This window comes from Hemibagrus wyckioides, linkage group LG04 (assembly GCF_019097595.1).
Source record: "Hemibagrus wyckioides isolate EC202008001 linkage group LG04, SWU_Hwy_1.0, whole genome shotgun sequence".
Classification (NCBI taxonomy): domain Eukaryota; kingdom Metazoa; phylum Chordata; class Actinopteri; order Siluriformes; family Bagridae; genus Hemibagrus; species Hemibagrus wyckioides.
Window position 1 is genome coordinate 14,452,561 of NC_080713.1, and position 24,089 is coordinate 14,476,649.

The window sequence follows — 24,089 nt, forward strand, 5'->3', positions numbered from 1 at the left end:
CTAAGTCAGATGAGAGACAACAGCTTATTAAGACTGAAGAATGTATAAAGGACATTAGACAGAGGATGCTTACTAACTTCCTCCTGCTTGACAAGACAAGTGTCAAGTGTGCATTCTAGGCCACATGCAGCCAGAAGTAAGCTTTCTGATTACAAAGTAAATCTGGATGGTCTTTCTGTTTCATCATGTCCAGCAGTAAATCTTGGTGTGATTACTGACTCTGGTCTTTCATTTGAAGCTCATATAGATAATATCTCTAGGGTAGCCTTCTTCATCTCAGAAATATTGCTAAGATAAGAAATATGATGTCAATTTATGATGCAGAAAAACTAGTTCATGCTTTTGTTATTGTAATGCCTTACTGCCTGGATGCTTCAGTAGGAGCATAAACAAGCTCCAGTTAGTTCAGAAAGGTCTAACTAGAACCAGAAGATATGAACACATCACTCCTATATTAGCCACACTGCACTGGCTCCCAGTCAAATTTCGCATTGATTATAAAATATTATTACTGACCTATAAAGCACTAAATGGTCTCACGCCACAGTACCTGAGTGATCTTTTGATTTATGATCTGCCATGCCTACTCCGATCAAAAAGGTTCAGGTTATATAGTAGTACCTTAAGTAGCAAAGGCTGCAGAAGGGGGCAGAGCTTTCTCTTACAAAGCCCCACCCACAGTTATGGAACAGCCTTCCAATTAGTGTCCGGGATTCAGACCCAGTCTCAATGTTTAAGTCCAGGCTGAGGACGCATTTGTTTAGTCAAGCATTCAATATATAGTTTTTCTTAGCAGATCTGGAAGGTTTATAGAGAGCATAGAGTGTTTGGTGTACTGGGATGTTTGGATGCTGTCATCTTACCACCCTGGCAAGTTGCTCAGGTTTGCTGTGAAGTGGTTGGACGCTTTATGTCCCAGGAAGCCTGTTGTAGAAAGGACATTATTTACATTTACAATTTACTGTCCAGTGTCACCCAAATGAGGACGGGTCCCCTTCTGAGCCTGGTACCTCTCAAGGTTTCTTCCTCATATCATCCCAGGGAGTTTTTTCTTGCCACTGTCACTTCAGGCTTGCTCATTAGGAATAAAATAGAAATAAAATAGTAACTTAACTTTAAACTTTATAATTTTGTTTCTTTATGTTTCTCTATTTCTGTAGAGATGCTTTGAGACAATGTCCATTGTTACAAGCGCTATACAAATAAAATTGAATTGAATTGAGTATGTAGCATTAAATGAAGCTAGTCTGCCCAGATTTTAGGTATATCAGCCTCGCGTTACAGTTAGGGGAGGATGTTTCACAAAAAAACGATTTTTTTTGGTTCCACTAACTGCTATTTACAGCCCCACAGGGTCACTCTGTCAATTTGTGGGTTTCATATAACGAAACAAGTTATAAGAACTTTAATTCCCAAACCTTGCAATGACCCCAAAATTCTTGATCATTTTAAACCCACAAATAACTACTAAACACCAGCTACAAAACTGTATTAAACTGGATTAAAAATACTATAAAATTGTTGATAATAATTGTTGTTATTATTATTATTATTATTATTATTATTATTATTATTATCTTAAATTGTATGTGTTTCATCTATACACTATACTCGGCATTATTCATAACAGTAGAATGTTATGCATTAATTTTATGATAGAACGTTAGCTTTGCGGGATTTGCGTTTTTCTGGCACTCAAGTTTCATGTTATGTTCTTGCGCTTGCGCAGTGGCTTGATTTGCGCTGTAACTCGGTCAGTGAAGGCGGACAAGTACGTTTACTGTTTTAGGTTTTTATAATGAATATGTTTTGTATAAATTATGCTAGTCTTTCCTATGGAGTATGTAGTAGTGGTCGCGAATGATTCTTTTGCTTGCAGCAGTGGAAAAAGGTTTTAACGGTAGTCGGCTACGTAGCCAGTTAGCAAACACTAATGAAAATGACTTTTGTATTAGCTAGCTAGCCAGTTGTCAGCGTTTGCAAATGTCAAGTGTAGTATAATATTATTGTCTACGTTGATCTTTACTTAATTCGCATATAGTTACCGTCCAACCCCATTTTTTTCGACACTCACCTTTTAATCGCTGCATGCGCGATGCCCACTCTTCCTCAGAACAATTTAAAAGAACAGCTCGAGCGGCACAGCAATGTAGCCGTACGAACCAAGTCTCTGGCCAAATCAAAGCCCGGGTAAGTACTTGAGATAATAGAGAAAAAAATATAATCTCTATGACCATGATTTTGGCATGGATGTTGGTACCAGAAGGGCTGGTTTGAGTATTTCAGAAATTACTGATCTTCTGTGGTTTAAACATAACAGTTTGTAAATTATGCAAAATCTTACCTAAAGACAATGCCTAGTTAACAAAGCTCAGAAAGAAAATGGCCTGGGTTTTATATAGTCTTCAGCTGTTCAGTTTCACAGAGTCTGTGTGCCTCAGATTCTTGTTCTTGGCTGACTGGAGTGAAACCTGATGTGCTCTACTGCTGTTGTAGTGCATTCATGCCTTTCTGTTGTAGTCCACATGCCTTTCACAGTTGTAAAGAGTGCTTATTTGTCTTAATGTACACTTCTTGGCAGCTCAGACTAATTTGCTCATTCAACAAGGTTTGTCAGCTGACCCTCTACTAAGGGAATGTTGTTTTTTTTTTGTTTTTCACACCATTCTGTGCAAACTGTAGAGACTGTTGTGTGGAAATCCCAGGATGTCAGTAGTTGAAATACTCAAACCAGCCCTTTGATACCAACATCCATGTCATGATTAAAGTTACAGTCATCACCCAAACTATTCTTAAGCAATTTTTGTAGTGTGGGAGGGAGCATTATCTTGCTGAAAGAGACCATTTCCATTAGGGAATACCTGTCTCATGAAGTAGCGTATTTGGCCTGCAGCACTGTTTAGGTAGGTGATACGTCTCAAAGTAATATCTATATGAATGCTAGGACCCAAGGTTTCCCAGCAGAATATTGCCCAGAGCATCATGCTGTCTCCACCGGCTTGCCTTCTTTCTATAGTGCAATCCATATTTTTCCCAGATAAGCAATGTGCATGCACAGGCTGTCCACCTGATGTAAAAAACGATCATCAGACCAGGTCACCGTTTTCAATTACTCCATGCTTCAGTTTTGATGCTCTGGTGCCCATGTAGGCCCTTTTGGCAGTGGACGGGGTCATGGTCACTCTGACTGGTATGCATGTATGTAGCCCAGTATGCTTCAAACTTCACTGTATTCTGCTAAAAATAAAGAGATCACTTAAATCATACATTGGATCTTAATGAAAAAAATATTCAAGGGGCCAATGGGAATTAATTAGGTCAATCCATTGAGGGCTGGATTCAAAATCAAACTATAAAAAAAACAAATAGTTGCAAGCAACGAAGATCGGGTCCAAGCAACGGTGCCATCGCCACCCAGGCGCACCAGGCACAGTGGGTACATGCATATAAAGAGGAAATACCAAAAGGACAAAAGTGACAATTTAGGTCTAATAAAACTGATCACAACAATGTACACTGATTCTGATTGACACTGATTCTGATTGACACTGACTCTCCCTTTAAACTATATCACAATAGCAGTTATTATTCTATAAAAATTGTGAATGTTAAGCCATATTAAAAAAAAATAAAGGGGAAAGAGTATGGTAATTGGCTTGATCTAGTGGATATAGTTTAGTACTGCAAGAGTCAGGCCAAAACCATGTCAAGTCAAAGGGCCGATAAATGTGAAATGCTGGTGTGAGTTGTGCGAGCATCACACAATAATGCAAATAAGCAAACTAGCTCACAACCACTTGCTCTCTCTATGTAAGATACACTATATTGCCAAAAGTATTCGCTCACCCATCCAAATAATCAGAATCAGGTGTTCCAATCACTTCCATGGCCACAGGTGTATAAAATCAAGCACCTAGGCATGCAGACTGTTTTTACAAACATTTGTGAAAGAATGGGTCGCTCTCAGGAGCTCAGTGAATTCGAACGTGGAACTGTGATAGGATGCCACCTGTGCAACAAATCCAGTCGTGAAATTTCCTCGCTCCTAAATATTCCACAGTCAACTGTCAGCTGTATTATAAGAACGTGGAAGTGTTTGGGAACGACAGCAACTCAGCCACGAAGTGGTAGGCCACGTAAACTGATGGAGCGGGGTCAGCGGATGCTGAGGCGCATAGTGCGAAGAGGTCGCCAACTTTCTGCAGAGTCAATCGCTACAGACCTCCAAAGTTCATGTGGCCTTCAGATTAGCTCAAGAACAGTGCGCAGAGAGCTTCATGGAATGGGTTTCCATGGCCGAGCAGCTGCATCCAAGCCATGCTGAATGCTTCAGCATACCAAGACATTTTGGACAATTCCATGCTCCCAACTTTGTGGGAACAGTTTGGAGCTGGCCCCTTCCTCTTCCAACATGACTGTGCACCAGTGACCAAAGCAAGGTCCATAAAGACATGGATGACAGAGTCAGGTGTGGATGAACTTGACTGGCCTGCACAGAGTCCTGACCTCAACCCGATAGAACACCTTTGGGATGAATTAGAGCGGAGACTGAGAGCCAGGCCTTCTCGTCCAACATCAGTGTGTGACCTCACAAATGCGCTTCTGGAAGAATGGTCAAAAATTCCCATAATCACACTCCTAAACCTTGTGGACAGCCTTCCCAGAAGAGTTGAAGCTGTTATAGCTGCAAAGGGTGGACCAATGTCATATTGAACCCTATGGATTAGGAATGGGATGTCACTTAAGTTCATATGCGAGTCAAGGCAGGTGAGTGAATACTTTTGGCAATATAGTGTATTTTGAAACAAGTGGAATTTCCACTCTTTGGTTTATAAGAAAATTAATCTCCTTATATTTTGTCCTTATTTAAATCCTCACCATAGCAAAATCATTCAGAATATCACAAATTCCTTCAGTTTCACATCAGCCATGTCTTGACATTATTCTGACTGATTCTGAATCAAATAACATGAAAGTAAGGGACAAATCATTAGAGATTTCTAAAAGTGACACACTTCCTGCTGCCAGTTGGTGGCACTATGACTGAGACTCACAGTAGTCGTGTCCCTGTGATCAGCTTTCTTCTCTTAACATTAAGTTGAGGTTTGATGTACATCACTCGATGTTCACAGAAGATATCAGCCACTTCCTGTTTCCTTTTATTCGCCATAAATTTAAGGGCTCCTCACGGCTGAACTGTTTGAGATATCAAGAATCCCTTCACAGTTTTAGATCCTCAATGTATTCAGATCATATTGGACCCTGTTTGGTCAAAAATATATAAATCCCCTAGGAGGATTATATAAAATTCCATTGGGTGCGTTTTTCAAACATCTCAAAATAACTGACTAACTGTTAAGCAGATCCCATGACAGGTGGATGAACGCCATTTAGCTGAGATGTTTACCGAGTCTCATGCATATACATGCAAGTGAATATGAGCACTGCAGCTAGATTTCTGACACAGTTCCAGGGGGTGCTGTGAATGCCCTGTGCCATGCCCAGGGGACCAGCCACACTGGCCTTTTGCAGTGCACTCATTTGCACTCTCTATGTGAAAGATTTTGGAACATTAGGCCTTTCCACTCGTAAGATATGACATTAGAGATTTCAAAAAGTGACGCACTTCCTACTGCCAGTTAGTGGCTCTGTGACCGAAACTCATAGCTGTCATATCCATGTGATCAGCTTTCTACTCGTAACATAATTCTAAGGTTTACCTAAGATCCTAAGATCACTTAATGTACACAGAATTTATTAGCCACTTCCTGTTTCCTTTTATTTGCCATAAGTTTAAGGGCTCCTCAAGGCTGAACTGTTTGAGATGTCAAAAATCCCTTCGCAATTTTGCGTTATAAATGTCTTGAGATCATATTAGTTTGGGTTGGTGGCAGTTGTATCAATTCACTAGGAGGAGTATATTAAATTCCATTGGGTGCGTTTTGTATACAACTCAAAGTAACTGACTTCCTGTGGATTACACTCAATGACATGAAAGTGAAAGAGGAAGTTGTTCAGCTCAGTGAGATCTAAGTGTGTACCGCTAAGTGTGATCTAAATGAGTTTTTGAGTTAAGACCTCCAAAAGGGCCCGGATGATTGAAAAAAAACCATAATAATAAAAAAAAAAATCCTTAGAAGAACAATAGGGCCCTCCACACTACTAGTGCTTGGGCCCTAATAATGCACAAGCATAAGGATCTGAGTGACTTTTAAAAATGCCAAAATTGTGATGGATAAATGGCATGTCTTGTATTTTCCAGGGATGCAGTGGTTAGTACCTTCCAAAAGAAGGCACAACATAAGGGAAACCTTACTGTGGTAAAGATGGTGGTTAGATGGTTGATTAGCTGGGTGGTTTTAATGTTATGGCTGATGTGTATAATATCTATGTATGTAAAGATAATTTCCGTTTGCTTACTTCATTCCTAGGGCTTTTTACTTTAAAAAAACGTCTAAATCAAGCAGTGCCAAAGATGAAGTTACTCTAAAGGTAATTAGTGAAAATCTCTTTACAAAATTATGTTCCTCAAAAAACCCTCTTTGTTTAATATTTCCAGAAAGTCAGAGAGAAATCATTCATGACTTCTTTACATCTTCTTTAGCTTTTTGACAGGGCCAAGACACAGACCTTTAACTCAGTAGACAACCCATTTGCAGTAAGCAAATCTAGTTTTGTTGAGCCTTCCTTCAGCAGATTGCATAAACCACAAAATAACAGACTCACAGGCACCAGTGGAAGCACAGCTGTAGGTGTACGTGATGATTACAACTTGTCTGCTATTCCCTTGGATGACTGGGACCACTTTGATGATTTTGAAACTCCAGTCAAGGGAGAAGGAGCAGGACCAGACTTGTCAAATAAAGGTGATGGAGTTAGATTTGCAACACTGAGAATGGAGATCTGTCATTAGTAGAATCTTTTGGAATGTCAGACAAAACTTGTTTTTTTTCCACAGATATTTGTGCTATTGATCAGGGTAGTGCCAAGTTAAGACATATTGATGGTGAATACCCCATAAATACAACAGAACACCAAATTTCTATTAAAGACAAGTCACTGCTAAGTGGCTGTCAAAAAAAGAGCACTGCTACTGCAATTAAGCATCCTGAAGCAAGTAAGAGGAATTTCAACTGTTCAAAAGGTCAGTGTCTCTTTATTCATGATGCGTTATAGGCCCTGTCCACACAAACGCAGGTATTTTTGAAACCAGCTTTTGAAAGCTTTTTTTATGTGGTTTGCCCGTTCGTCCACATGCAAACGCAGCATCAGGTCACTGAAACCTAACATTTTTGAAAAGTCCTGCCAGGGTGAAGTTTTTCAAAAACTCCGGTTTCAGTGTTATCGTGTAGACAGGGAAACCGGAGATTTTTGGCTTGTGAACGGGGTTGCCAGATTGGACTGAAGATTTCCAGCCCAACTACAGCTTAAAACCTGGACATTTAAAAATAAATACCAGCCCAAAATGCATACTGTTATAACTAATACAGTAACAGTTATAACAGTTAATAACTTTGTGATATCAGTTTAACGAGTAGAACGATTACCCGCTAATCAAGACTGAAGCCTGATTGGACAGGACTCTCCTGAATCTTATTGGCTAAACTGAACCATATAATTAAAACATCAGCATTACATATTACACTTTATTGTAAAGTTCGTTTGAATAGACAATTAATAAAATATCATGTTAATAGTCAAAAATAAAAACCCGCCAGTTGCATCAAAAATCAGCCCAGATTTTATCAACCCGCCCAATGCACTTTTTCCCGGTGAGACGTGACCAAAAGAAGCCCAATTGGGCCAAAGCTCGCCCAATCTGGCAACACTGCTTGTGAAGTCGGATGTCTTTACGGTTGAGATTATATTACCAACTGTTGGTTTGGCATGCTCTTGACAGTGCTTCAGACCACGTTTTTGCCTTTTCATGTGGACGAGATTTTTTTTAAAAGCGGAAAAACTCCTTTTTTAAAAATACCCGTGTACGTGTGGACTAGGCCATAGTTTGTGTGCTTACATCTTTATCACTTTAATTAATTATAATTCAGTATTTTTATAAAGTGAGGAAAGTGCAACTTTCTTCTGCATTTTGAATGTAATGAAATTTGGTCATGGATTCTATACAGGAATAGTGGGCTTGTGCTTTTGTGAAGGATCAGAAATTCAGTTGATGCATAGCAGAGCTTTAAATAGCAGGGTCTTCAAACAGTGCTAAAGATTTTTGTCTAAAATCCTTATACTTTTCCTTGAAATTCCAGTCAATCTTTAAATTGAACTAGCACACACTCTCAAAAACCTGTTAATATGTAATCACTTTGAAATATATTTGTCAAGGTATAATTTTTTTTTTTTTTTTCACATTCCCGATTCAATTTGCACATTTTTGCAGCAAATCCATCAGAAAAATCTCCATTGTTGGAGGTGACAAAAACTCTTGTTCAGATTTTATGGGAAAAAAACCTGTCATTTCAGTGTTCCAGCCTTGAAGATAAATTTATTCTTCTAATCCTCCTGTTGTTGGTGTCATTAATTATGTGCCTAAATCTGTTTATCTCTTCAGGGTTTGATGATGCCCTTTTTGGTGTTATGGAATCTATTTGTTGTCTGGTTGAAACAATACCTGAACATGAGCTTATGTCCCTGACTTGTGGCACAGAATTGCTTTTATTGAGAGCTCACAGGTAAAAAGAATAAGTACTAGTTTTACCTTTGTTGTTAGCATTTATTAAGTTAGTCTTACTTAAACTACATAAATCAACACAGTTGAATGCAGTTTGTAACAGCATTAAATTCATGATGATTTCCCTAGGAAAAGGATTGTTGCTGATGCTGCATTGTTGGAAAAGTGGCAATCAGACAGAGGATCCAATCCTCATGAAACAAGTTCTGCTGTCACAACTGAAGGCGACTGTTCATCTTCACATGTTCAGCTCAGTAAATCCAATGATTCTGTTATGTTATTGGATTACAAGTTTAGTACCTTGAAAGATTCAGATTGCATTAACAATGATGTGGTTCAAGGAGACGACTTTAGCCGGAATCCTTCCCTAATTCAGACAGTAAATGAACATAAGGAAAAGCTATCAGGTCAGAACAATGGTAATGGAAACAGTCAATCAGAAGAATGTTCCTTGAGTCTGTGCTTCAGTCAGTCAAATTGTCAGGCTATGAATCAAGAGAAAATGATGCATTTAAGCTCTTCTCCAAATACAGTGGATGTGAACAGCAGTGTGTTAGTTGGTGGGGCTAGTTTACAAAATTGCAAAGAATCTAATGACGTGATTGACTTCTGCATTGATGATTTTGACATTGATTACTTCAGTGAGAATGATATCCCAGATTATTGTGACGAACCTGCAGCTTTGTCTGGGTCTGGGAGTTCCAGTGCACTACCACAGTTTTGTGAAAGAGGACACTCAAACTCCTGTGATAAAAAGAGTGTTGGCACTCCAACTGCTGTCATGAAACTTACTGAACCATGGTTGCCTGGTTAGTAGTGATAAGCTACATACATGTTAAATTTTTTTTTTTTGCTGTCCTTTGTGGTCATATTTATCTGTAGTGCTAAGAGAATATAGTGTGTTTCTATAGATGTTACATCCAGAAATCCAGCACATGACCGCTTCTGTGGCTTCAACTTTCCCCACTCTCCTGAGATGATGAAGATTTTCCACAAGAAGTTTGGTCTTCATCAGTTCAGATTCAATCAGCTAGAAGCCATCAATGCTACTCTGCTCAGAGAGGACACATTTGTGCTTATGCCTACAGGTTTGAATTCAGCATGAGGTGTTAGTATGAATATACACTGAACAAAATTATAAACGCAACACTTGTTTTTGCCACCATTTTTCATGAGCTGAACTCAAAGATCTAAGACTTTTTCTCTGTACACAAAAGGCCAATTTCTCTGAAATATTGTTCACAAATCTGTCTAAATCTGTGTTAGTGAGCACTTCTCCTTTGCCGAGGTAATCCACCCACCTCTCAGGTGTGGCATATCAAGATGCTGATTAGACAGCATTATTATTGCACAGGTGTGCCTTAGGCTGGCCACAATAAAAGGCCACTCTAAAATGTGCAGTTTTATCACACAGCACAATGCCACAGATGTCTCAGGTTTTGAGGGAGCAGTGCAATTGGCGTGATGACTGCAGGAATGTAAACCAGAGCTGTTGCCTGTGAATTGAATGTTCATTTCTCTACCATAAGCGGTCTCCAAAGGCGTTTCAGAGAATTTGGCAGTACATCCAACCGGCCTCACAACCACGGACCACGTGTAACCACACCAGCCCAGGACCTCGACATCCAGCATCTTCACCTCCAAGATCGTCTGAGACCAGCCACCCGGACAGCTGCTGCAACAGTCGGTTTGCATAACCAAAGAATTTCTGCACAAACTGTCAGAAACCGTCTCAGGGAAGCTCATCTGCATGCTCATTGTCCTCATCGGGGTCTCGACCTGACTGCAGTTCGTCATCGTAACTGACTTGAGTGGGCAAATGCTCACATTCGATGGCGTCTGGCACTTTGGAGAGGTGTTCTATTCACGGATGAATCCCGGTTTTCACTGTACAGGGCATATGGTAGACAGCGTGTATGGCATCGTGTGGGTGAGCGGTTTGCTGATGTTAATGTTGTGGATCGAGTGGCCCATGGTGGCGGTGGGGTTATGGTATGGGTAGGCGTATGTTATGGACAACAAACACAGGTGCATTTTATTGATGGCATTTTGAATGCACAGAGATACCGTGACGAGATCCTGAGGCCCATTGTTGTGCCATTCATCCACGACCATCACCACGTTGCAGCATTATAATGCACGGCCCCATGTTGCAAGGATCTGTACACAATTCCTGGAAGCTGAAAACATCCCAGTTCTTGCATGGCCAGCATACTCACCGGACATGTCACCCATTGAGCATGTTTGGGATGCTCTGGATCGGCGTATATGACAGCATGTTCCAGTTCCTGCCAATATCCAGCAAGTTCGCACAGCCATTGAAGAGGAGTGGACCAACATTCCACAGGCCACAATCAACAACCTGATCAACTCTATGCGAAGGAGATGTGTTGCACTGCGTGAGGCAAATGGTGGTCACACCAGATACTGACTAGTTTTCGGACTATTCCCCCACCCCCCAATCCCCCGACCCCCCAAATACAGTAAAACTGCACATTTTAGAGTGGCCTTTTATTGTGGCCAGCCTAAGGCACACCTGTGCAATAATCATGCTGTCTAATCAGCATCTTGATATGCCATACCTGTGAGGTGGATGAATTATCTTGGCAAAGGAGAAGTGCTCACTAACACAGATTTGTGAACAATATTTGAGAGAAATAGGCCTTTTGTGTACATAGAAAAAGTCTTAGATCTTTGAGTTCAGCTCATGAAAAATGGGGGCAAAAACAAAAGTATTGCGTTTATAATTTTGTTCAGTGTATATCTGCTTTATATTAGCATCCAATTGTATGTATTAAAAGTAGTAATCCTTAACAACCTCTGCAGACAACTGCCTCTGCCAAGTTTAAGAACTTTTAGTGGAAGAATTATAAAATATATAAGAACAATGATTTAAAAAGTATGTGAGTACTTTAGGTGTATTTTTATTTGCATGTAAAAATTCAGTAAACGGGAACAAAGTTGTTTCAACCTCCATTTACAGGAGGGGGTAAAAGCCTTTGCTATCAGCTGCCTGCCTGTGTTTCTCCTGGAGTGACTGTGGTGATATCTCCACTTCGTTCGCTTATTGTGGATCAGATCCAAAAGCTTACAACTTTAGATGTAAACTTCTTTGACATTCTGCTTAATAAATTCAATACTAGATGTTTTGTAAAGGTGTTGTAACCTGAAGAATTCTTTTTTTGTTTGTTTGCTTTAGGTCCCTGCCACTAGTTTATCTGGGGGAAAAAGTGACTATGAAGCTGGACAAATCTACATGCAGCTTTCTAAGAATGATCCAGTCATCAAACTGCTTTATGCCACTCCTGAAAAGGTTCATTTTAGTGTTTATGTACATTTTTACTTGCTAAGAAGCACTAGCTTTCTAGTCTTTTAACATTAACATGTTGCTGTGAACATATGGCCACACTCTTTTAATGTTTTTAATGCTTATTTTATGCTTCTCTCTGTCTGCATATGTGTGTTATGCATATGTGCACACATGCCACAAGATCTGTGCAAGTGGGAGGATGATCAGTGCACTGCAGAATCTGTATGAGCGAAGTCTGCTTGCCCGTTTTGTCATCGATGAGGCACACTGTGTCAGTCAGGTAGATAATATACATTTTGCACAATACTCATTTATTGATTACATGAGTAATCAATAAATATTACATGCTGTGCATACATTGTGGTGGTAGTGGTAGATCACTGGTTATTGGACTTCTGATCAAAAGGTTGAGTTCAAATCTCACCACCACCAAGCTTCCACTAATGGGCCTTTGAGCAAGTACCTTTAACCCTAAACTGCTCATTTATATCAAAAAAAGAAATGTCATAAATGTAAATAAGGGTGTCTACACCCTTGTGTTTATGTTTAATCCTATGCTATTTGTAGTGGGGACATGATTTCAGGCCAGACTATAAGCGGATGCATGAACTGCGCCAGAGGTTTCCCAAAGTTCCTATAATGGCACTGACTGCCACAGCCACACCTCGGGTCCAGAAGGACATCCTTAACCAGTTGGCCATGACTCGACCACAAGTGTAAGTCTCGCCATTCAGTCAAATTTTATTTACATTATTCTTTTACCAACATTGTTTTAAAAAAAAAAAAAAACTACCCGCATCTGGACAGCAATAAAATGACTACAGGAGGAGTGCTTTTCTAGTGCACTGTTTTTTCTGGGAACCTGGATGTTTACATGACACACAAACCCCTGGGAAAAATTATGGAATCACCACACTTGGAAGATGTTCACTCAGCTTTTTTACTTTATAGCAAACAAACAAATCACATATGACACAAAGTTGTGTTCAATAGTTTAACATTCTAGCTTTGTGAAACATGCATAAAAATAATCTATTTATTTATTTATTGTTGTTGTTGTTGTTGTTGTTGATAATAATAATAATAATAATAATAATAATAATAATAATAATATTATTAATGGTATGTATTTTTCCAAATCAAGTAAAGGAAAAAAATATGGAATCATCTTTTAATTTCCAGTTCGAAAGCAAATACCTAGACAAGTCTAAAAATACTTTGGTTACTTTGGGTTTAAAATACTATTTTTAGACAAGTCTAAAAATTAGTCAGCAGTTAAAAGGGAGTGCTTGCAAACCTTAAGCTTTTGGACTTGGTTAGTTTAAAAAATGGAAACATGGCTCCAACAAGAGAGTTGTCAGTTGAAAAAATGGAAAGGATTATAAAATTCTTTCAACAAGTAATTTCATTATGGAGTGTGGCCAAGGAATTGGGTTGCTCCCAGTCAGTTGTGTCTAAACTTTTGTGCAATTTTAAACTCACAGGGAAGATTATAAAAGGAAATGTACAAGCAGGCTAAGAAAGATGACAAAGTGTCAGGATAGAAAACTCAAAGCAACAACCCTTGAAAATGAAAACATGGGAGAACTGTGAGAATACATATAGACATGCCAAACAAAAACCAGCAGTAACACCAAAACAAAAGAGAACAAGTTTACATTGGGCTAAAGAGAAGCAATCATGGTATGTGGATGATTGGATAAAAGTGATATTCATTGGTGAATCACAAATCTGCATTGGTCAAGGAGATGATGCTGGAACTTTTGTCTGGTGCTGAAAATGAAATGCCATTAATAATAAAAAGACAAAGTTTGTGAATTTTTTATGTATGTTTCACAAAGCTTTACATGTAACATTCTAACTTTCTATGTATAATATGAATAGATAGTTGATGTAGTGTGTGAAGTCATGTGTGACCACCTAGGCAAAGTATATGGCTGATTGCCTCTTCTTTGTATCTGCATAGGACTAAAATAGACATTGCTGAATTTGGTTTTATAAATAAATAAACAGCAAGTAATTTTGCATTTTGTCAAATGACACAGTATGCCACCAACATGGTCAAACTGAATGTAAATAAAAATCAGAGTAGTATGTCTGAAATAGGAAACTACTCAAGGACCCCATGAAAATGTAATCCCATCCGAACGGGCCTCTAGATTTAGACCCCTAATGAGCATACCGGTGGAATGGAAAAACTCCCTGAGATGACCAAAAAGGGTTTTTTGAGAGGAACTGGGCTCTAGGAAATCCATCCTTGTTGTGTTACAATGGGATAGTGGTCAGTAATCTCCCCTGGTTGTAAAATATTGTCAAATTGTTCTTAATGTCTTGTAAGAATTTTAATTCTACATTCTACGTGTGAATTCTACATTCACAACATTTAGCAGATGCCTTAATCCAGAGTGAGTTACAGTGCTTTGTAGACTCTATCAAAAATGCATCCTAATGCTAGTCCATTAAACCAGGAACTATGAGTACTATCAGTCTAGAAACACTTCTGGGGAGAAGATTACTAAAACGTAAAAAAATAAATGAATGAAAAAAAACCAAACAAATAAATAAAACATAAACATAAAAGGATCAGCTGTCAAGAGGAAGTGGTTTTACCATCTATGTGCCTGGACTGACAAGAGTTTGTCTGTCAATCCCACTGTTTGCCCCTACCCTAGATTCTCGATGAGCTTCAACAGACACAATCTCAAATATTCTGTATTACCTAAAAGCCCAAAGAAAGTTGAGGAGGACTGTATTAACTGGATCAAGAAATATTATCCATGTGAGTATCATGCATTTCAGAAACTTAGTAGGATGTAATAGTAATTTTTTCTATTTTATGTCTTGCAACTCTAAGTTAACTTCTTCACACACAGATGACTCAGGAATTGTATACTGCCTGTCACGCAATGACTGTGACAGCATGGCAGATAGACTTCAGAGGGCAGGCATTGCAGCACTAGCATACCACGCTGGAATAAATGACCATGACCGAGAGTATGTCCAAAACAAATGGATCAACCAGGATGGTTGCCAAGTAATGGTCTTTTGAAAACCTTTTAATCACATCTTCTAAGTTGATGTAATTTATCATGAGTTATTTTAATGGCTATCTAGACATAATTGTGTAATTTTCTGTCATAGCTAATCACATAGCTTTTTTTTATTTGACAACAAGCACTATTCTCAATAATAACTGAATTTAAAAATTTAAATGTGAAATGGAAGTTGGTTCAGAAATTAAAATTAAATTAACTAAAGGACACAATTACCTTTATTTAGAAATTGGCAAATAAACTAAAAGAAATAAAATAGATCTTGTCTGAAATCAAAATTTCAAAAATTAAATAAAAGCTTGGTAGACCTGTTTAAACAAATGAGAGAGAGTGCATTACTGTAGTCTCCTCCACACTATGTGGGTTAGGGCCTTAAAACTACTTGTTTATTTATAGAATTAAATTGTTTTGAATTGGCAAAATTCTGACTAGGCGCCCTTACAGCAACATGATTGCAGTCATTTTCTCAGATATCTCTACATTTGCAAAATTGATGCAAGTTGTACTTTATTAAGGACGGTGGCCTCTTCTCTCATCATGTTAGGAGCTATGATGTAACAGTTTCCCAATTTAATTATGCCATCTAATAAGGTTAACATGATGAAGCTTCTGGATGGGTGAGGTATCCATGACTCGTACCTGTAACGACCTGTAATGAACAGGTATTGCACATTGTTCTCATTAAACCTGGGACTAACTGTACAAAGTTCCAAGAGAATGGCTCTAAAAATTGCCATACACAATGAATTATTCTGTCTATTTATATCTATACCTACCTAGTAATATAGTGCGAATGTGAAAAGTTAGTTCACAGCTGCCTGTATGTACATGCAATACTGATATATTGTTCAGAGAGGGCATTTAAAAGACTACAAATGGAGCAATATATATTGATACATAGAAACAGGCTAACTGCCCTAGCTATACAAATAAATATATATTAAACACACATGTAGTTTATTTAAAGTGGTCATTTATGTTTTTGGCTGTAATTCTCTCCACAGAGTTGCTAATTCCTGCTGTTTTTGAGTATGGGTCAAAGCTTTCATAAATATGCACACTTAATTTCCAGGCATTTATGTCTTTATAATCCAGACGTCTGCTTGGAAGCTTTTTTTTTTTTTTTTACTATGCATCTATTAAGCAGACATGCTTACATAGTAAATGTGCCTCTAAATGACTAATATTTATAATATAATTTATTAATACATATCCTGTATAGGTCATATGTGCCACTATTGCGTTTGGCATGGGCATTGACAAGCCTGATGTACGTTATGTGATCCATGCCAGCCTACCAAAGTCAGTGGAGGGCTACTACCAAGAATCAGGCAGAGCTGGCCGGGATGGAGAAATCTCCCACTGCATTCTCTTCTATTCTTACACAGATGTGATTCGCATCAAAAGACTAATAGCTAGTATGTATACTTACACTTTTAGTTGAATTGTTCTTGTCTTTATTTAATTAGGTCTTACTCTATTTTAAGTGTGTAAGCATTTGGGGCCTTATGTATGTATAACTTTGTATAGGTATAACCGAAACATGTATGCACAAAGCTTGGAAAGTGTATAAACATGTATAAACATTAAATGTACATGTAAGATGATCCTCACATTCAGAGATCAGAACCAACAGGAAATTGTGCACATTAGCACATATGCCTTTTTGTATTAATTATGTGTTGTATTAATTAAGGTTTATATATGATAATACACAAAGTTTTGTGCTCACATAACACACTCACCAACCATTTTATTAGTTATACCTGCACATTTATGTAATTATCTAATCAGCCAACCATGTAGCAGCAATGAGAATGAGAACATTACCTTGACCATTGTAAAGTGCTGACACCTAAGACTGTTACATATCATCCCCTAAAAAAACCTCCACATCACATCAATGATTATACATTTTTCTCTGTTAAACCACACATTTAAAAATGTAATCTGATTATTATTATTCTTGTGTTATGGTGAATCTACCACATAAGTGTCTGTGTATTATGAGCTATTACTATAGAAACAGTAACTTATTTATAAACACATAATTTGTTGAAGTCAATTAGTCAAGTCACTGTTGTATAAAATTAATCCACACCTTCTGACTAAACAATTGAAAAAATTTAACAGCTCTGTGGTCTAAATAATAGCAAATACATAGTGGCTGATAGTTTCTTACAATCACTTAATGTTGTAATGTAATAATAATGGTTTCATATAATGTCACTTTAGTGGACAAAGAAGGCAACCACCAATCCAAAGCCACTCACATAAACAACCTGCACAGCATGGTACATTTCTGTGAAAATGTGACAGAGTGTAGGAGGATCCAGCTACTTGCATACTTTGGAGAGCACAAATTTAATATAGATTTCTGCAAGCAGCATCCAGAGGTCACCTGTGACAACTGTGCCCGACCACACGTAAGCCCCTTAAATCATCTGCCGATTAGGCAAATGTGTTGATTTATTTAGCACCCATATTCTATTTTTTCCCCATTGATTTCAAATATACACAAGTGGTAATCAGTAAACTAATGGGGACAGGGTGGGAGGTATAGGAATGTTGGTTTTATTCTATGCTGTATTTTCTCATATTTATATATCTTACTAAATAGGGTGTGGGTTTAAATATGATATGTGATGTATATTAAAATATTTTCTTTTAATAAATTCTGTTCTTTTAGCAATACAAGGCAAAAAATGTGACTGAGGATGTAAAGAAGATTGTGCAGTTCATACAGGAAAACTGTGAGAAGGTTGTTGGCAAATGTGCCAGATCTTTCCAGCAAAACAGACTCACTTTGAACATGCTAGTTGACATTTATTTGGGTAAGAGTTTCAGCGATCACTGTGTTTTTTAAATTCAGTGAAATTACATAATACGTTTTGACAGCAAAATCTCGACAGGTTCGAAAAGTGCCAGAATCAAGTCAGGCATATATGGGATTGGAGCAGCATACTCCAGACACAATGCAGAAAGGCTCTTTAGGAGACTAGTGCTGGATCACATTCTAAAGGAGGACCTATACATTACTAAGAATGGACAAGCTGTGGCCTACATATCAGCTGGCTTTAAAGCTATGGACATCCTCAGTGGCATCATACAGGTAGTGCTTTTGAAGTAGTTGCCTTATTACTACCTTTTCATTGAGGTATATTCTTTTATACACCATTACAGCATTTTATCATTTTTTTTCTATGTAGTGTATTATAAGTGTGTTCAGTTTTTATTCAAAGAGTTTTTTATTTTCATGATTTCAACTACATTATACTAATTGGTCCTCTGGTTATTTTTTATGTTTTTAATGTTTTCATTGCAGGTGACTTTCCATGAGACTGAGAGTGCCTCTAGCATTAGAAAGCATAAGGACACTATGATCAAACGTGTCTCTAAGAGAGAGGAAATGGTGAAGAATTGTCTGGAAGAGCTTAATGAGCTGTGCAAAAAGCTTGGCAAAGTGTTCGGTCTTCATTACTACAACATTTTTTCCACAGCCACTTTGAAAAAGATTGCTGGTGAGTTTATATATGTACACAAAAAACAATAAAGTGCAAACTACAAAGAAATTTTGAGCTCAAACAATTTTTTGTGTTCATTATTAACACTGCCTCAAAACGTTTGTAATTTTTTTCAGCTTTCTATCTGTTAGCATTTTAAGAGCTACAAAATTTTTGTTACAGTATCAACAATAAAATTGAGCATTATTGAGTCAGGCTGCAAAATGGTGTTCTGCAGGCTACACTGAAGCCTAAACTAATAATTAAAATCCATGTCTGGTAAGGTCTTATTTGGTGGCATGTTTTTTTGTTGATAAACAGGAATTACTAATGGTTATCACCATTATGCTGTGCTATATCAAGCAATTTGCAGTGTTTTATATAAAACCTAAGATATGGAAGAAGAAGAAGAAATAATGGGTGACATTGCTGGATGAAGTAGTTTTTTTGTTTTTTGTTTTATCAAGCAAACCTGTACTTGTTGTGTGGCTTCCATTATCCTGTTATGATGCTTTAGCTGTTTGTTTTCGGCATTTTTGTCTTTGCTGTCTGTTTGTGTTCTCTGCTATGATCCTTCATTGCTCTGTTAATACTTTAAAGTACAATTCTTGGACACTTTTCAGTGCTGCCATTTTCCCCTCCTATGTATAAATGGAGTAACATTACCTTCAATAGTTGCCGAAAGGGCAAAGCTTAAACTGTTAGCTGTAATCAGTGTCATGCTAAATTGTTCACTTTCACAGTACTCCTTAACTGTGATGCCCATATTAATATGTACAATTAAGTTATTATACACTTTTTTGCTATAATTGCTATAATGAAGCCAATAATTGCATCCTTGCAGTCTTGAATAATCTTTGATTATATATTGAATGTGTATTTTGACTGTGTAAACAATTGTAACATTACAAAACATTTGCCTGTGAATTGTACCCGAGAGGTCGGCAAAATGGTTTCCTGAATTATAAAGTAATCACACTTAGCTTTTATTTAAACAGTTCTACCAGCTTTTTTTTCTGTAGGTACCACATATCCATAAATAGGTGGCACTGTTTTTGTTACTATGCTTGTAAAAAGTTCCTGGATGCAACCTAATATTTCATTCAGGTTAAAGCCAGAAAGGATCCACCAGGCTTTGTTTTCACACTCCCTGTTTGGACCCTTACACTGAATAGACCGTGGCAGGAACTTTCACCTCTTTCTCAAGCTGATTACAGCATGATATGAAAGAGAATCATTACATTTCTCTTGGGTCTGATCCAGAACCGCAAAGAATGAAAGACTCACATTTTCTTGCATCAATTTATAGTCAGACATTTGTATTCCACAGCATCATGCTTGTGTTTGTCTTCATTTTTCCCAGCAAATTTACATTCAGGTTTATTGGTAATCATATAGCTGCTTTCAACTTTTTGGTTGGCCAGACCACAGTGAGTTATGCAGCTGACTGAATGGCATCAGGAAGTATATATTTATCATCAGAAACATTTGCAGATTTGCTGGGCATTCACCACAAATTTGAATTTCTAAACCAAAAATGGGATAGTCTTTGACACTGATTAATTAAATTCCCTGTAAACCAGCAATATTGCTAGTATGTGCTTCATCAACACGCTCATTTCTGAAATGTTGCGATGTCTGCATTAAGTGTAATCTTTTTTGTTTGTTTGTTGTTGTTTTTTGTTGCAGAAACTCTGTCTGCCGACCCTGAGGTGCTGCTGCGGATTGATGGCGTGACTGAGGACAAACTAGAGAAGTATGGAGCTGAGCTCATTGAACTACTGCAGAAGTATTCAAAATGGCAGCTCTCAGGTGGGGTCTTACACACAAATTATCTAGCACAATGTCATTTCCATATCTGTTTACATTTTATTTCTCTTCTTCCTCTCTGTTAAAACTGATTGACTAAAAATTATTTTCCCTATTTATTCCATGAGTTCTCCCTAATGGAAAAAATTCTTAGCTATACCTACTTAAGAGTTCTTTGCTTATGTGCATATTATGCAAAACTTACTTTTGAGAACTTGTCCTAGGATTTTGGGGGAGTTTGTCCTTCAGTAATTGTTTAACTGGTGTTGTGGTAAAGGGGTCACTAAATCTTGCTGCATGTATACACATAATTTACAGTTGCATTGCAACTAACATTTCAAAAATGACTCTGAATATGGTCCTCATTAATGAGCAGAAATTCTAACAAAAATCTTTGAATGAACAAAAAAATGTAAAATAACATAACCATCACATGGTAATCAATAATGCTAATAATTCTTTAATTGCAGAGCTTAATTTATTCATTTCACTATAATGCACAAAATTTTAGTTGGTTTCACATGAAATTGAAAGGCTTATTCAGGATTAAATCGTAAATCCATGTGACCACCCAGATGGTGCAGGGTTTAAATTCAAATAGCTGATCTGTAAGTGGACTTTGTGAAGTGTTGGCTGCAAGCTGATCATTTGGCAGTGTTGGCAGTTCGCTACTGTCATTAAATCAATGAATTCTGAACGATTGTTCATCTATGTTTGCTATAATGTTCCGTGCAGTTGGTGGGCCTGCCTCTAAAGTGATCTGTGCAGGGTTCCACTTGACCCCTGCAGATCACTTTCAGCTAAATTCTTCAATTACAATTATGTTTAAACCCTACTACTATGCCCCCAGAAATACTGGGAAAAACTCGGTTGGAAATGTTAGCACTATTAGCATGGCATGTCAGGTCTGGCTCTGGGAACCTCTCATCACTTGAGAAGTATGTGTGACTGTATGTGTGATCATATTATTAGTATATTTCTCTTTGTACCTACCCACAGTATTTTCTAACAAATTTAGTTGGTTCTATTTTCCCAAATATAAACAAACTAGTAGCCTAATTTAAATTACCAGAACCCTGACCAGGTTGTTATTGTTAATAATTTTTTTCCCCCTGAATTCTAGGTCATTTGTATACAAGCCCTTGCATGTATTATTATATATTTTTTCGTTTTCTCTTGATCATGGCATGACGAGTTGTTTTCTTGTGATCACGACATAATAGCGGTTTTCTCATGACGTAATTTTATCGCAAGAATAACCTGTTTTTTTAATGTTTCTGGTATATATCATGGTGTATGTGCCTCCTTCTCATATGTCAGAAAATTATGTGGAAGTTGTCAAACACTGACAGACTATTTTAGTTTGAGTGAGTGTCTGATCGAAGTAAATGTTAATGTAATCATCCATGATTCTGTGTTACTGTGCTTTTGCTGCCTCTAGGATATGTTCTTATGCCAAGTACACAGAAAAATTAAGTTGTGATAATTCAGAAACAACTTTTATGTCGATCAAGAGAGAATTAAGTCAAGCTCTCAAGAAAACAAGAAAGGAAAAAAACCTTGAAAAACTTCCATTATGAATGATTTTTTTTTCTCGTGTCAACTGTATAATATGTATATTCAGTTCGGTCTGAAAATATTGGAACAGCAGGTCAATTCTTTTTTTTTTCTTTCTTTTATTTTTGTTTTGCACTGAAGACATTTGGGTTTGAGCTCAAAAGATGATACAGTGGGTCAGGATTTTAATTTAATTTAATTATAAAATTATATTTTATTGTATTTACAATTATATTTGCATCCATATGCAAGAACAAGAACAGAGTTTTAATTCTCCACACTTTGGCCTTTCCATCACTTTGGTAGATGTCAGCCTTGGTTCCTTAACTTTTGTGGCTCATTTTTGGATTTCTTTAAGAATTCCATTCTAGCCTTCCAACTCTTACTGCTGATGAGTGGTTTGCATCTTTGAAAAGTTGGCCATTAATGCAGGGGTATCCCATCCTTATTAGCCAAGGTTGGGGGAAGGGTGTGTGTTCAGTCAAGTTAGCCACATGTGTTTCCATCTGTTTACTCAGGTGATCTTGGCTTTCAGTCTACTCAGGTGTGGCTTTTAGGCTGTCAGTCTCATTCCAATATTTTTCATCACTTGAGAAACAGGAGAATTTAAGCAAAAGGTGCCATGTTCTAAGTTGTTTAACACATCTGGATTTAAATATCTGGAAATAAATATATTTATTATTTTAAATATTTATTAGGTGAAGTTCTGCTACCATACATTTCTAAATATTAATCCACAACAGTTTTAGACCCAAACTTTTACAATTCATGTACTTAAACAATGATTTTCTTCCCCTCTGAAGGTGAGGAGCAGGCGAAGAGTTCTCAATCTATTGATGGTGAAGATGGCAGCATGTCTGCCAACATTAGAAGCAGCAAAAGTCAAGGAGAAAAGAGGAAAAAAACACCATTATCAAAGAACCCTAAAAGGTGCAGGGGTTACAAAAAACAGAACTCCTCTAAATGGTCAGTATTTGATTTAGAGCACCCAAACAGCTTGACAAAAGCTGCCACAATTCCACTGACTAGTCCAAGTATTTATGCTCTAATGAAATGTCTCCAAGTTTGGGACTTTGTAAATTGAAATCACCTCTTTACATTGAATACATGAATGAGAAATCTTTAAACATTGATGAACAACAAATAGCTTTGTTATTGCAAGAGCTTAATACTCAGAATGATTTGGAAACTAATTCACTGTTTCAAATTGGATTCATTTCCAGTGGAAACTGGTCTTCAACAGGAAAACACACAGGTGGGAATCAGTTCTCTAAACCTGCTCCTTCAGCTCCAGCAAGGAGGAAACCTAGCTTCATGGCTCTGCCCATCCCAAAAAGTGCTAAACTGCCATTTCTCAAACCTGCCTTCTCTCAACTTGGCTGAGTCTACAAGCTGTGTGTGTGTTTGTGTTCTGCTTTTGCCTGCACATCTTGTATATATTTTTGCCGATTTTTTGTTTGTGTTGAACTTTGTAGTACATTTATTTTTTTACTTTTATATTTTATATTTTGTTTATAATTAGTCATTTAAAATGTTCACTGGTACAAATGATTCATAAATCTAGAAATAGCTTTAATTTCAGATCACATGTTTGATATAGTTATCAGTTTCATTTATTACCAATTTCTATAATTTCAAGTACATTTTAAACTTTTAACTGAGAAACTCCTCAAACTAAAATGAGATTAATTGGCATTTTAGGAATCTTCACAAAGTAGCCAATAACATTGACATTTGTTGGGGGATGCAGCCAGTTACCATCAAAATCCAATTGTTTGGATACAGACCCTGTGTACAGTCACATGCTTTTCTGACTAATGCCTTCCTTCCTTATACTTAATGGACAGCCTTGCCTAGGCATTCCTGTGGTTATGCCATATTCTTTCTATTTTTAATAAAGGATTTAATAGTGCTCTGCCAGATGTTCAAATTTTGTGATTATTCTTTTGAAATAACCAATTTGGGCAAGAGCTTTGGTCTTATGCATGAATGTGCAGGTATTCCCAAAAACTCAGTAATAAAATCAGTTGTGGCAGCAGTGAAATGCAAAAACCAGGTACAGGTGTTCCTAAAGACTGATTTCTTGATTTCTGTTTCATGAATGTAGATAGGGTTGTGCCCATAAGTATTTGGACAGTGACACAATATTCTTGTTTTTGCTTCTTTAACATGAACAC

The 24,089-nt window shown here is 37.4% G+C and overlaps 1 protein-coding gene across 1 annotated transcript; it reads left to right on the forward strand.

Annotated features, from left to right (window-relative positions):
- The first annotated feature begins 1,725 nt into the window (after positions 1–1,725).
- blm (BLM RecQ like helicase) lies at positions 1,726–23,824 on the forward strand. The gene is made up of 21 exons (XM_058387511.1): positions 1,726–2,190; positions 6,432–6,492; positions 6,605–6,866; positions 6,959–7,144; positions 8,561–8,681; positions 8,810–9,489; positions 9,592–9,768; positions 11,664–11,782; positions 11,880–11,993; positions 12,172–12,270; positions 12,558–12,706; positions 14,663–14,769; positions 14,864–15,024; positions 16,266–16,461; positions 17,279–17,469; positions 17,733–17,877; positions 17,956–18,155; positions 18,369–18,564; positions 20,236–20,358; positions 22,716–22,878; positions 23,136–23,824. Exons 1-21 carry the CDS (start codon positions 2,096–2,098, stop codon positions 23,293–23,295), a joined length of 3,705 nt encoding a protein of 1,234 aa, XP_058243494.1. The 5' UTR covers positions 1,726–2,095; the 3' UTR covers positions 23,296–23,824.
- Positions 23,825–24,089: the final 265 nt, after the last annotated feature.

What these genes read in the sequence shown, in the direction of transcription:
- blm (XM_058387511.1), top strand. Translation starts at nt 2,096, where the DNA reads ATGCCCACTCTTCCTCAGAACAATTTAAAAGAACAGCTCGAGCGGCAC. An exon ending in AAGATGAAGTTACTCTAAAG is followed by an intron (nt 6,493 to 6,604) that starts GTAATTAGTGAA and finishes CATCTTCTTTAG; the next exon opens with CTTTTTGACAGGGCCAAGAC. An exon ending in TCAACCAGGATGGTTGCCAA is followed by an intron (nt 15,025 to 16,265) that starts GTAATGGTCTTT and finishes TATCCTGTATAG; the next exon opens with GTCATATGTGCCACTATTGC.